The 15,790-nt window shown below is 29.5% G+C and overlaps 1 protein-coding gene across 1 annotated transcript in view; it reads left to right on the forward strand.

Annotated features, from left to right (window-relative positions):
- The window catches only part of LOTGIDRAFT_102587 (hypothetical protein), a gene marked incomplete at both ends in the record, with an annotated part of 43,584 nt that extends 29,490 nt beyond the window's left edge, over positions 1-14,094 (forward strand). Inside the window, 22 exon segments of the mRNA XM_009045739.1 lie at positions 26-85; positions 152-290; positions 531-680; positions 968-1,146; positions 1,162-1,186; positions 1,214-1,326; positions 1,613-1,778; positions 3,697-3,756; positions 5,571-5,808; positions 5,842-6,021; positions 7,364-7,443; positions 8,270-8,344; positions 8,994-9,060; positions 10,019-10,209; positions 10,441-10,548; positions 11,282-11,539; positions 11,968-12,073; positions 12,327-12,400; positions 12,744-12,927; positions 13,095-13,329; positions 13,480-13,611; positions 13,905-14,094. Of these exon segments, the coding sequence (XP_009043987.1) occupies positions 26-85; positions 152-290; positions 531-680; positions 968-1,146; positions 1,162-1,186; positions 1,214-1,326; positions 1,613-1,778; positions 3,697-3,756; positions 5,571-5,808; positions 5,842-6,021; positions 7,364-7,443; positions 8,270-8,344; positions 8,994-9,060; positions 10,019-10,209; positions 10,441-10,548; positions 11,282-11,539; positions 11,968-12,073; positions 12,327-12,400; positions 12,744-12,927; positions 13,095-13,329; positions 13,480-13,611; positions 13,905-14,094 (3,010 nt within the window).
- Between the last annotated feature and the right edge of the window lie 1,696 nt (positions 14,095-15,790).

Below are 15,790 nucleotides of genomic sequence, written 5' to 3' on the forward strand. Positions count from 1 at the left end.
TTTTTTTTTTTATCTAAATTGGAAGAAGTATTATAACTTTTTCAATGATCCTTTTGAACATTACTGGTTATTCATTTGACATTTTGTTTTCTGTTCTAAGGGTTAAGGTTAAAATGAAATTGTCAAAATAATTGACTTTCAAATAATCAAGGATTTCTGTTTTTCAGGAATTTATACAACTATATAAGATTCTACTACCTAGAGGTTTGTTAAGCTCTAAAGAAGATGTCAAAATATTTCTAGAGCATATGACTTTTAGTTTAGAACACTATCAAATAGGAAAAGATAAGGTATGAACATTTGTTCAGGTTACATATTATACTAGACATTTTGATAGGCACATTTTGTTAGGTTTAATTTTGTGTTTTCTTTGGTTGTTTGTCATGATCATGCTTTTTTTCATGAAATTGCTTTTGCTCATGAGTGGAGCTTAATTTTCAGTGTTCTGAGTGTCCACAATGAATTTACCACCAAGAAACAAACCCAGTTATAGAATTTTTCTAAATGCCATTGTTTTATTTTTCCCTCAGGTATTTCTACGTGAAACTGAGAAAATGTTACTAGATGAAGCCTTACATCGTGCTATAATGGAGAGAGTTGTTCGTATTCAAAGATGGATGAAAACTATTATAGAGCGGCAATTATTTGTCAAGTTACGCTGGGCTAGTCTTATCTTGCAGGTAAATTAAATTTTAACTTAGGTTAAGTTCCTCTCTTACATCAAAAATATAATGATGCTCAATACAATGAATTAATTACAGAGTGATAGGAAAATTTCATACTATTTTACACTGTGTTATATTAGCACTACTGAATATTTCAAACTCTCTAAATTCAACATGATTGGCCTGCTACATTAAGTTCAGCTCGTTTGTTTCAAAATTTGTATTATGACTAGACTGTTCCAATTTAAAATACTTTTTGCTTTTTGACAACATGAATTTCAAAATTTTTTTTATTTTGGTAGAAATATGTCAGAAGATTTTTGGCGGTTAAAAAATTACATCAGTTACGTAATGAAGAGTTTGCTGCTGTAACAATACAGAGATGGTATAGAGGCTATAGAGTTAGAAGTTTTTATCATTTCACTAGAAATATGGTTATTTTAATACAAGCTCAAGTCAGAACATTTATAGATAGAAAGAGGTAAAATTAGATTAGATTACTTGATATGTGTTTTATTTGTGTGTAACTAATGAAGTGGAGAGGGTAGGAGGTTGATTCTCAGAAGCCTGGATTAAGTCAGGGTCATGGAGAATTGAAGAGAATTCTAACTATCTCGATGACAACTTTCTGTTTGCACAATTACTTCACTGCTATTATTGTGTTAATGATAACAGGCTGAAAAAGATTTACATGACCAGAAGAGAAAACTTTTTATTTGCATCACTTCAATGATTTTTAACATGCTCATTTTATAGCACAAATTCCCTTAATGTTTTTATTCCCAATTCCCCTATTCTGCAGTTTCATAAACGGCATCCTACCAAGTTAGATTAAAAAGCAAACACATTAATGTGATACAGTGATTTTGATTTTTAAGGTGTTGTATTATGTTTTTGACAAATTGTTTGTTGTTTTTTCTTATTGTTTGTTATTGTGATTATTACAGACACTTAAAACTAGTTCAAGAAAAAGAAAGACAAAGAATAATAGAAGAAGAACATAGAAGACGTGAAATAAAGAAACATCATGAAGATATGCAGTCATCTGCTAGTGATGAAGGGGTGTTAATGAAAGGTTCTAGTGCTGAAGAGTTAGAACAAGTAGAAGAATCAGTTGGTAGAAGAGATTCTGAGGCGTAAGTATATTATATTCTTATTATACCAGATTAAAATTTAACATCACAAAGAACCTCACATTCTTTTTCATCCAATCAGCATTAGCTAAATTTTTTATTAAGTGAATACTTTTCTTAATCACGCAACCTTTTGACTTACAGGTAGCATAGAGTTTTATTTGACCATGCCCACACTTTACTACGAAAATTTTAATTAGTATGATATAACTATTACCTAAATCTAAAACATGTGTTGTCTATGGTGTATTTTGATTGAGATACATGTATTGTTCATCACTTTAAAACATACATGAAGTTATCAAGATTCATGCAAAATGAACGAAAGCAGATGTATCCTATGGTTGACATGTTGAAGCTCTTCAATGATTATAATGAAAACACAAAATAACATGTGGATTAGATATAGTGGTTCATAAATGCATTAGATTAAACCTTGGTAAATAACTTTGTTGGACAAGGACAATTTTTGACTTAAATTTATATTATGGTTCAGATTTTAAGCACAGAATAAATGTAATGTATAATATGTGGGATGTTTTTGTTGTGTCTATCATGTTAAGAAATATGTAAGAATATACTATATTTTAGGAGTAGTGGTATTTTAGCTGATTCAGAAAATGAAACAATAGAACATGATAATAATAATAAAGATAGCCGTCCTACTACACCAGCTAGTCAAGATTCTTCCACAGTATTTATAGAACAATCACCTATTATAAGTAAAGAGGATGGCAAGGCTCAGAGAAGGTACTGTTGTTTTTTTATTATTAAGACTTTTTTATTTGTTATGGACCAATCAAGAAATTGCTCTCTCAAATAAATGTTAAATATATCTTAAAGCTATCATGCTTTAATTACATTCAGATTGATTTAATTAAGTCTACTTATAGACAAACAGATTTAATATTTATTGAATATAAATAATATAAGCCTAATTATAGCATTCAATCTTTTAATCATAAAATCACAATGGCTCTCAGTTTCACTTTTGGTACTTTTTTAGATTTTTGGTATTAAGAGAAAATTATTTAAATGCATAATAGAAATAATAATAAATTTGCAATTAGGTATTAGGTACATACCTTTCTTGCAGTTTTCAGATTTTTATTTACTTTTCTCTTACAGAGTTTCAGAAATAGCCAAAACTTTCCAACAATCATCACTAGATGAGGTATGTACATTTTCTTATTGTTATTCAGCATGGTATATCATTCATTCAATTTAATCACATTGCAATTTATTATTATTTATATTAACAATAATTCTTGCAGGAATTCTTTGAAGGATTACAAGAAGGACTGAGTCACAGATTATCACTTAGATTATCACTTGAATTAAAATGGTCAAAATTAAGCATAACAATGATTCTTGCAGGAATTCTTTGAGGGTTTTTAGGAATGATACTGATTATCACTTGAATTAAAATGGTCAAAATTAAGCACTTCACTCAGCACACAGAATATTCATAGATCACAATATGACTGTCACAAACACTAACATTCAATGCTATGCTGATCAACTTTAACATAACTCACATTTTAAGTCACCAAATTTTTTCAAAATTCTCTTGGCCATTTTCGTTACTTAGGAGAGAAAATTTCATGCATGACAGTATCCATCATATTGCAGCCTATATTATCCATTATATTGCATGTATTATGCAGTTGGTAAACTGTATTCAGTTATTGAAGTTTTGTATCAAATGAATTGAAGAATTGTTTTAATCATATGACACATTAGTAATGAAAAATTAGGCCCCACATAGGGCAATAAAAAAGGGTAAATTTGATAGTTGTCCCAATATTTATGTAAATCTATAACAATTTTTTCTCAAATCTCCTAATGTTTTATGATACTTTCTAAATTTTATTATTGTTATTATTTGCTAATGCCAGACGGACGGCAGAAGTGTTTTAATACGTCGAGGATCTCAAAGATGGAAACCACGACCAGCTGTTGCTCCGTTAGCAAAACAAGAATCATTTTCTGATTTGGTGAGAGTTCTGCTGCACTTGACATTTGCTTTTTGCTGAGCTTAACCCATGCATCATCAATAATTTGTAGTTGTATAGTTGTTATATATTATAATGTTTGTTTGGTGGAAGCTGGTTTTTGAATTGATTATATTATTTATTCCACAAAACATAAAGATATTATGGTTTATCATCTTTATAATTTGGGATTTGTGATGTCATTTATAAATAATTTATTTGTAAGTAACACTATATGATGAATTATGTCATCACAAGTCCTGTATGGTTATATTTCTGTGATTTTTTGGATTAAATTACATTTTTAGTGGACATTGCTAAAATTGAATATATGCAAATTTCTGCTTTAAAAGAATGATTTTGGTCTGAACAAATTAATAAACATTAGGAAACAATTGTAACTTTTTGTCCTGTGGAATAAGCTAATTTAATATTTAAATTTATTTTATATTTAAGATATTTCTACATTATTTAATCATGCATGATAAATCATATTTTCATACACAAACCATAATACATTATATTATCATACATATCAGTATACATTCAATTGATACATCATCTGATTACTAGTGTTGTTATTAACACACTCAATTTTGATATACTCTCAATATATCCATTATTAGGTATTTACTTGATTAATACTTATTTTAAACACTTTGGAGAATCATTATTTTTGACAACAAAAGTGGATTTCATGTTGTGGGTAAAATGTGGATTTAAATGTTCTGTTGGTATTATTTTCTGTTGGTTTCATTCATGATCTGAATGAATTCATAGAATTTGGAGCCCATGATGTCAAATATTGACGAACCAATCAAAAGCATTGTTATAAGTGGGAAGACAATGTGTAGCAGAAATGTTCCAGAAATCCTCACATATAGCCAGTAAATCTTATATTGAATAGTTATAGAAGATGTAACACTCCCATTTCATTTTATTGAACATAGCATTAGATTTTTAGAATATTTTATTGAAGCACAACCTGAAAGCCAGTACCAAATAAAACATGAAACAAAATAATCTAGATCTGTATTTTAGTCAAAAGCAATGTGTAATCATGTTTGAAAATTCAGTACAATGAATTACATTCTACATAAAGTCATTTCCTTCTCATTTCATATCATTGTATTTTGTTATTTTAGAATATGTAATGTTGTATGAAACACTGTTTTAGAATTATTTTATTTCAACTCAAACTTGAGTTGAAAAATATTTTGTCACCCAATTTGTAACCTTTGTAACATGTCGTGTGCACCAAGGTTTAGCTGTTATTTCCCTAGCTTATATTATCTGTTGCTGGTTTTGCGTCATTATTCTGTCTCGAATGAATTTGCAATTTGGTTTCTGAAGTTGTTATTGCACAATTTTCCTTTCTGCTTTTGAAATTGGTGCCAGATAGGATTGAGCATGACTTTGTATTCTGAATTTATCCCAATTTATTTGTATAACAGTTAATTATTTCTTAAATAGTTTCAATAAGCTGAAAAAAAAAAGCAATTACAAAAAAAGCAATTTGAAATTATGAGTTTTTACTTAATATCAAATAGAACATTTTTGGATTTTTCCTCAAAAGAAATTGAGGTATTTTGAAAATGCGCCAGGATTTGTTTGTGTTGAATTATACAATATCGTATGTCTCCTTTGTAGAAATTTTGCTCTCTGCTTTGTTAAAGTTTAGAAATTTTAATAAGGATATTTCAAACATTATGAATTATATTATATGATATTTAGTTGATATATAATATGATATATAATATGATATATTGTCGTTTTAGGACTCCCCAACCACACCAACTGAGACTAGTAAACCTAGTGGTATATCAGTTGTTTCACCAGAACAACTCAAGAATATAGAATCTGCTGTATCTAAGGGTCGTGATAAACCTGAGAATCATCTTGACCCTGATAAAAATCTTGAAGTCAGTCAAAAAAGTCATAAAGCAATGTTTCAAAATTTAAAAAATTTCCTTGCAGGTAATTATATAACATTTGGTACTTTGAAGTCATTTTGTTGTGTGTAGAGCAAGTTTGTTATGGTATTTATAGGCAATGTGAAGATTAATTCTAAACTTTTCCTAGCTTCAAAGGTCTTAAATGCAGCTCTTCGAAATTCAGAAACTATTTCAAAATTAACGTATCAGGTTCAGATTGTGTTATATAGAGGGATAAAGTATTTACCAATTATTTTGTATGAATTGAAACATCATATTCAAAATATCACTGAGAGTCTTAGATTGACTTTAGGATGATGAAAAGATTTGAAGATATGATTTCACAGAAGGGAATTTTTAGACCCAAATTTGAGAGAAAATTTCTGGGGTGTATTTATTAAATGTGAAATCGCTAAACCTTATAGTTCCATGGAACCTAAGACATTCTTTTTTAATGTTTGTGAATTGAGAAAAAAAAAATCAATTCTAAGCTTACTGTTGTACCACACATTACTAAATATGAGTTATGGAAGTTAAGACATTGGTTACTGTGGGACACTATTAACATTATCCTATTGTGATAAGAAAGTGGTGATGTTAAGCTCTGATTAAGCAAAACCTCTGAGAACTTTATAATTCTTGTGATTTGATTACATCAATTATCCTATCATGGAGCAGACATTTTCGGGTTTTACTTTTGTATTGCTAAAAACAAGCCAGACCTGCTATATATTAAGCTATAGAATTAAACTTCACATTGTCTGTAAAGTGTATGTCCCTATTATATTTTCTTGTATTTTTTTTAATTAAGTAGAAGTTGGTGCTTGCAGTCCTTCACAACATTTTGTTCGTCACATGTCCCTTAGACGTGTCAAGAGTAAGTCAACTGAATGCCAAATGATTCCATAACCAAAATATTGTCTTCCTTCAACTAATAATAGAAAATATCAGGATATATTCCATTCTATCTATGTCATGTTTACATCTTGTTTATCTTCATTAATTCCTGTCTGTGAGTTTTCTATGAGCACAAAAACTGACTGATCACATCTCTCCTCTCTGTAGGTCTTCATTTTCCAATCTATTGTGTCTCTATCATTTTTACAGCCTCTTCTTAGCATGATACTTTCTTTTTCTCTTTATATTCATATCATTGAATATTTTTATTAGTGTCTCTTAAAAACATTTTGAATTGTAAAGAATCATCTCTTAAAAATATTAAGTGATTTCTATTCTGTTCCATTCTGCACAAACATGATAGACAAAAAGGTGTTAAAATATAGCCCGTTCTGTCTTTTATAAAACATGAATAATAGGGTTGTTTTGGCTGCATTAATTTGAATGACATTCTCAGATATTTCTGTAGATATTATTGATAACATAAGTTATGCCCATGACAGTGTTGTTACAGTCCAACAGTCTCAATTTGAATGGTATGTTTTATGTAATTGTAAGAACTGGACATTGAATTTTGAATTATGTCTTGTCAACATTGTTGAATAATTTTAATCAGTAGTAGATAGACTATATATATATTTATATATAAATAATATATAAACTGAGCACAATACACCAACATCTCTGTTATACAGCATGAACATATTATGCTATTTTTTATGATAATTAATATATTGTAGGAGCCAAGAAGAGAAAAGATGAAAGTGATGAAGAAGAAGAATCAAGTAAAAAACCAACAGAATGTAAGTTGCCTTTTAAGGTACTTTTATATGGCATATTATTGAGATAAATCAAATGTTGATGCAAGCTCTATGCATTTCAACAGACAAATGAAAAATTCTGCTGTTCCTTTTGTGGGTATTGCTAGTAGGACTTCTGTTTATGCTGAGGAACAGCACAATAACCATACACAATATTTCTTTCTGCAAAAACCAAAGCAAAAGTCATATCTATCGTATTAAATACTTTTCAGATGGAAATTTTCGTTATGCAATTTATGGAAGTAAGCGAGATTTTGAATGTTTCAATTCCTAACTAATATATAGATATAGATAAGCATGAGTTATTGTTTTTGTCCTTCAAAATCCCATCATGTCTTACCAAACCTTGGTTAAAGGGGGTTGTTTAATTCAGAGCATGCTAAATACCTAAAATAAAGATACAGATTCCAATGTGTTACAGACTTACATGTAAAATGAAGAACTATGAGTTTTATGAATAGTTTGATTGATGTGTGTTTTAACATGGTGCATGATAGATAGAAAGTTATTGTTAATAAATCTAAATGTTGTAATGACAGCATGAATACAATATATGATTTTTAAGGCTTTTCAAGCTTCCTGATCTGTGATGAACATTTGTCAGGTTGTTTGTCATATTGTAATTTAATCTAATCCAATCCAAGATGTCCAAATTGAGTAGCAATTTTTTTTTATACAGCTGCATTAATAGGGCTAAAAGTTAACAATCTGCAAGTTATAAATTACAAATTTGAGATAAGATTTCAAGACAGTGGAGGGGTTAAGTAGTCATCTGATTAATTTGTTTATAATTCAAACACTGGCAGAGCCAGCCTTCTGCAACAGTGGCAGAATGATTTTATTTGGGGGACAACTGTCAGAGTCTGTTTGCCAAGTACAATCGATCTCACCCCCATCACTGTATTTCTAATGGGCTGTCACTGATGTCAGAATATTACAAGTTATCAAGTTATTAATAATATTTATCATTTGTGATCTCCATATGAATATTGATATGGCTTGTTATAGACTTTTTTGATGAAATCACATATTGTATCAAAACTTAGATTGTGATTTTGAAAAGTGTTTTGGACTGAATTTAACTGTGTCTTTCTAATATGACTTAAAAATTGTTTCTGTGCCTTTCTGTATTATCATATCTAAATACCAGATAAAATATTTGATTTGATTATTACAATAACAAAATATTTTGACTGTTAAAATAGTGCTCAATACATCAATTGATTTAATTATGATCTAGTTCATGGCTAAGTCTTTGTTGTTGTTATGATATTCAAGGCTAGTTTTCTTTGTGTGTGTTAGTTAAACTGGTGGTCTAGTTCTAATATCAACCTGATTTAATTATTATGGTTGTTTGTCTCATGTATGTCTTCAGTTTTGCTCTGACGTTTTGTTTTGATTTTTCAAGTTGAGTTAAAGTTTGTAATTTATTTAGACATGCTAATCCTGAATGTATTCAAGGGAGTGATAAACTTGAAATTATTAATTAATTGCATATTTATCCAGCTTTAATTATTTATTGTCTCAAGATCTAGATTTTATCTTAGAGAGAAAGAAAGAATCAGTTATATTAAAAGGGATAGTAAACTGCTTTTCTAAATTTTTTATGTGTATCGGTACACATCAATTTGCACCATTCCAATTCTCAATCAAAAAAATCAAGCTCTTAGTGGAATTGGAGGAATCACATAGGTTTGATTGAAAATTAAAATGGTTCAAATTGATGATGTCATAGCCCCAGATGCACATAGAAAATTTGGAAAACCTTTTTACCATTCCTTTAAACAGTGCAAGATCTTAAGCTCTTTAATCAAACTACTTGGGAATTATTTTCTAGCTTAAATTAGCAAGGTTGACTAGCAATATGAGGAGAGAGAGTTTTGACCATGTTTTTGCCATAATTTTTCACAAATTAATCATATGATGATATCATGTGTCAACACTAAGGGCTGTTTCAACCAGCTAATTTTGAAGCAGCATTGGAAATCTCTAGGTTTTGTTTACAATTACATATTGATGACTGGACTAAAAATAAAAGATAATGAAGTTAACCTAGTTAGAAAAATGTGATGTCAATATTGGCGTCAGTATTATGATGGAATCCTGGATTTACGTGTTTAATAAATAAAGTAAGAGAGTATATATAAGAGATGTGTATGGGCTATATTGATTAGTAAACTAGACTGTTGATAAATTGGACTAGAGTACTAGGAGTAGATAACTATTGTCTTTATGAAACCTGTAGCAGAAGGCACGTTTTCTTTTATTATTGATGGTAAGCTAGCTGGTTTTTGCGTTGCTTGTTATAGTTATCTATGGTTGCTCGGTGTGATGGCTGAATAGATATTGTTTTTGATATTTTTTTCAAAAAGAATTTCAGTATGATCTTCATCTTTTAGTACCTTTTTTAGAATTACGGAGAAAAGAAATTAAATAACAATCTGTTTCTAGTATTATTTTTTTGAAATATAGAATGGGGCTTCTGTATCTAACACTAATTTTGCTTTTCAGTGGGTGTATCTGTTTTACCACCAATACAAATTCCACCAAAATCACCCAATAAAAAAGATGAAGTGGAAGAGTCTATTAAAGCTGGTTGGAATCGTAAGAAGAAACGAAGACAAAGATCATCCCAGAAAGTAACTTCACAGGATCCTCAGCCTACTTGGAGTGTAGCTGGTACATCACAATGGCAATATCCAGCAGAATTAGTTATAACTGATCTCAATGAGATAATGGCATTGGATGAATTTATCAGCAAAAAGGTAGGAACAGTAAACTAATATCATAGTGGAAACCAAAGCAGTTTTCTCAAATTTTCAAAACCATTAAAGAAATGAATCTAAAAATGATTAATTTATTATTGTTGACTTTTGTTGTGAGGATGCAACCTAGACCTGTACCATTGGATGACTCATGAAAATTGAATGTTTCAACAGAATTATGGTTACATCCACAACTAGCAGTATCTTATCTATTATATTTAATTTTTGTAGTATATGGAACTATTTAAAGACAGTGAAAAAAGAAGTTATACTATATTTGATAAGATATTTAAAGGTGCTATTGAAGATTTCAGAAGAGATCTTAAAACTTTAATTGGTGTTCAAATGCAGGTAAATTAAATCTGTTTTCAAATCTTTTTTTTCGTATTTCAATGATTTTCATGCAGTATCTACTCATGTAGCATCTAATAAATTGTACTTTTTACTGATTTTGATTCAACTATCCAAAGTAAAAATTCAATTTCAATGCTTATAAGTTGGTCAAAAAATCTTACTATTCAATTTACCATAATTTGGAAATTACTTCTTCACTTTATGAATCAGGATGTCTTTACACAAATTGTATTACAAATTTGAAGTAACTAAATATTTTCTTGCCACCATAACAATTTTATGATATGAGCAATAGGGTATGATAGTGATCAACTTTTTATTAGGTTAAGCTCAAACTCTTTTATTGATGTTATTTAAAGGTAACGTAATTTATTTTCTGGAGAAACAAGTGAGCATTATTATAAAGGCTGATTAATAAAAATTTGTTTGGAAAGTTTGATGTAATTAAAATAAAGATTTGAAGAAAATAAGAAGCCAATATTACAAGGACTGCTAAATATAAAATTTAATTAGATTGAAGAGAGTTGATTGTGATTAATTATCAGTGTCCAAGCTTTAATAATATTAATTAACATATATAGTAAATACAACTGTTTGATCTCACTACCTCACTGAAACCATTCAGTCATTTCTATCAGGACATCAAATTTTCTTATGTTTTATTGATATTATCCTATGTCAAATGAAATGGTTTTTTGCTAAAATGAAATTAAGAAAGTTATTTCTATTTTTTCAGAGAGATGAAGTTTGTGTGAAGTACAGAGATTTATTAAGTAATTTTGAGCAAGTACTAAAAGCAGGGGTAATTCGAGAAAGAACTACAGCTACATTTCCAGTAACTATGGGAATTAACGCATTCCATGCCTTTCTTGATGGTTTTATGAAAGCTCAACCAAAGAAAAAAGAAAAGAAAGAAGAAAAGAAGACAGAAACTAAAGCTGTTAAAAAAGATAAAAATAAAAAGGATTGTACAATGGTAAGTTTGAAACTTTCATTTTTCGTGAATTTCAACTAATAGTAGGCCTACTAGATCAAAACAATATCTGGGCTTTAGATGCATGACTTGGATTGAAATTTTAGTGGCAATTCATACCAAGTTCTTAACAAATACAAGCCCTCACTGTTCAAACAGTTCTCATTTGTCATTGGAACTTGGGCTATAGTTATGGAAAATGTTTGAACTAATAGTGAGCAAGAGGACAATTTGAGAAAGGACAGTAACTTATCATACTTTTTTTTTCAACCGTCCCAAGTACTCACTTTCTTGTCTCCATCCCTCAAGTTTGACATCATGAAAACTAATTTGAAAATACACTCTGAAAAGCTTTGAAAATAGTTCATTGTAGTTCCATTTATATTTTAGCATTAAATGTGATCTAAGATATTTTGTTGATGATTTTCTAGGATCATCTAGGTCACAAGTTTCTGCAGGTTCAGTTTAACATTCCTACATTCTGTGAGCTTTGTTCATCTTTAATATGGATTATGGAGAAAGGTCAAGTCTGTCAAAGTAGGTTTCAATAATCAATACAAAAACTAATTTTCTTAGCTGTAAACTTTATTCTATAGACATTTAAATGCCACTTGAAATATTTCAATTGCGTTTTTTTCCTATATTAAATATATTATTCACACTAGAAAATATAGATGGTCATTGGGAAGCAGATTTCGCCAAGATAACCCCATCCAAATGTATTGAGTTTATTATGCTTAATGTTTGTATTAATCTTTAAATTAACATATTCCTCTTTCTTTTCTTCCAGTTTGTAAATATACTTGTCATAAAAAATGTTGTTCTAAGTCTAGTTCAGCCTGTAAAGGAACCTTAGATAATAGGGTATGTATTATGATTATATTCATATTGAGCATTGCAGATATATATTCTAATTACCATGCATTGTGTCCCATGCTTAACATATTTCAGTTATGTAAGTTTTATATATATTTTGAGCAAGAGTTAACAAATTTCAGTTCTCACAATGTTACAGTTTTCAAGTTAACAAATTTCATTTATGCAGGTTAACAGATTTCCAATATATTTTAGCAAGTTAACAAATTTATTGCTCGCAATGTTATTGTGTATTTCATCTCCAAGTTAACAAATTTCAGTCAAACCAATTTACCTATATATTTCTATGAATGAATTGATTCTGATTAATATTAATCATATTATATTGTAGGGTAGTTCTGGTTCTGTTATGAATGTTCCATTACAATCATTATTAGCTCCTAATGAAAAAGTACCTAATATAATAGAAAAATTAATCAGTGTGATAGAGATACAGGGTTTGTTTATAGTCGGTATTTATAGAAAATGTGGTTCAGCACCAAAAGTTCGGGCATTGTTACAAGAAATTGACAGTGGTAGGTATTTTAGTAATTGCGTCTGCAAAAGATATTTTTGTATAACGTTACATAATTGGTTACTGAATATTCCAAATATTGTGTTGAGTTCTTGTCAAATTACCTCTGAATAATCGATCTATCAGACATTTTGTAAATGATTCCATGTCTATTTTATATGATTTCAGACCAGAACAATGTCAAATTAGAAGACTATCCTGTCCATGTTTTATGTACTGTTTTGAAAAGATTTTTCCGTGATTTACCTGAACCTCTGATGACGTTTGACCTCTATGATGAATTCCTTATGGCTGCAGATATAAAAGATGACAAAGAAAGAATTCAAACCTTTTCTTCTGTGATAGCAAGTCTCCCCAAACCAAATTTTGATCTCTTTGAACGCTTAATTTTCCATTTAGCAAGGTGAGCAAACCATAGATAGCAGAAATTTACGCTTCAGAAGGCTCTCTAAGGAACGAACCTAAGATCAATTGATGTGTATTCAGTTGAGCCAAATTTTATTGTTCTTTTTTCCAAATTACAATACTGATACCAGTATATTTTTATTGACAGGGTTGCAATGCATGAGGATAGTAATATGATGAATGCTCAAGCTTTAGCTATTATTTTTGCTCCATGTTTACTACGAAGTAATAAGAATCTACAGGCACAAGATTGTCTGAAACAAGTTCCAAAACAGAATATGTAAGTACTAATATTGTCTTCAAAAGTTGACTATTTTCTACTATTATACCATCAGTTGTCTACTTGTGTCAGTTTAAGAGATCATTCTTTTACCATTGTCGTTTGAAATACTTTGTGTTTCTGACATTTGTATGGGGCAGTATTTGTTTTCTTAAACACTTGGCAAGTGGAAAATATTCAAAATGAAGTATTTTATCATATTTCTTAAGCAACAAAAACGTTTTGATTCACGTAATGAAATAGATGTATTTCAATGCAAAACTCATTTTAACTTAATGTACCTTATATTTTAGATGTTTAGAGAATATTATTAGTGAAAGGTTAAAGAAATTAAAAGCAACATTAAGTGATATAAATACACTTGAGTCGGCTGAAAAGACTGCTACTGATAGATTAACATATCTTAGAGCTAGTATTAGATCTCCAGTAAGTAATCTTCAATTAATATATCCTGTTCAACGAGTTCACTCACTTTGCTCTTAATAACTATTTTTGATTTTCTCATTCCAAATCAGCTGCTCTAACTTTACTTGAACTATTTTTAGCGTCGTCCTGGATCTCGTCATGAAGTTTTACCACCAGTAAAGGATAAAACTGATGGTGAAGAGGAAGAATTAAGAGAAGAAGAAAGAGTTTTATCAGCTCACATAGCTTCTATACATCAAGAAAGGTAGAGATATCAATATATAATTTCACTCTCAAAAGGAGCTAATTCATATATGGGTAGAATCATCTACTTTGTTGATATGTATTGTATATATTTAGCTGTCAGACTGAAATTTATTGCATATATTTAAACATTATTGGTATTTTGTAGGGATAATTTAACATATAAGTTACCAGCATTGGATTTCCGACAACCTAGTTCTGATGAAGATATGTTAACTGGGGATGAATCAGATTTTCTAGAAGATCGAGATAGTTTTAATGAAGAGTATGCTATAACATTCGACCTTCCAGGTAGGTGAAGGTTAAACATTGAAACAAGAAGTAATGGACTCACTGCACTTTTAAATGATAGTGAAAAATAAACAATATTGTTTGATATGCTTTGCTATAGACACCTATGTCAAGGGCCAGATTTTGAAAAATGACATTTGACACAGAGCCATTATTTAGGTACTGCATTTGGTGAATTTTTATAGTAATTTCATTTCTTTTATAGTTGTCCCACCAGCATTGAAGTATCCCAATAAACGCAGGGCACCAAATCCCAGTAAAAGATTACCTAAAAAATACTCAGGTAGAGCGCGTAGTTATTCTAGAACAGAATCAATGGACAGTATAGATGGTGATTATACAGACACTAGTTCACAGCTATCTAATTCTTATGTTGATAGAATGAGTGTTGAATCATGTTATGTTTCTAAACCAGGCAGTCAAAAAAATAATGATCATGATGAAATCATGGTTTGAGGGCTGAAAAATAATGATCACTTTGAAATTATGGTTTGAGGAGTGAAAAATAATGATCATTTGAAATCATGGTTTCAGGAATGAAAAATAATGATCACATAGAAAACATGGTTTGAGGTTAAGTGATGATCATGATGAAATCATGGTTTGTGGAGGTTGAATTATGATATCTAACTAGTTATTTCAGATAATATTTGTTTGGTGAAATTGTTTTCTGTTCCTATGCTGATATCATTATGGAGTCTAATGAATATATATACAGACAATATGCTATGTTGCTGTCTAATAATGAATAATGCTTTTGATAACTGCTCAACAACAAGATCGAACAAATGCCTAATGTGTAAAACAACAGTACTACAATACAATAATTAATTATGGTGTAAAATATTTCAATAATGGGCTTTCATAATGTTGTAAGGGGGTATGTTTTGTATAATTGTTATAATAAGATACACAGGGCTTTCAATATTTAATAATTTCCTTCCTTGTACTTTCTTAGTGTGTCTTATATATAATGCTATTGTTAGAGAGGTTAGAGAGAGCAATGTTTTAGAATAAGTCTGAATTGTTCCAATGTTGACTTTTACTTTATATAGTAATGAAATAGCCTTTTAGTTCAATGTATAGTTCTTTTTAAGAATTTTGAACTCCAAAATTAAAATTTATGGACAGCTTAGTGTAAGTTCACAGTCATTTTAGTATGAAAAGGGACATTTTTTCTTCAAATTTAAGAAAAATTTCAAAGAGCTGAAGTCTATAT

The sequence above is a fragment of the Lottia gigantea genome (assembly GCF_000327385.1).
Source record: "Lottia gigantea unplaced genomic scaffold LOTGIsca_1, whole genome shotgun sequence".
NCBI lineage: Eukaryota > Metazoa > Mollusca > Gastropoda > Lottiidae > Lottia > Lottia gigantea.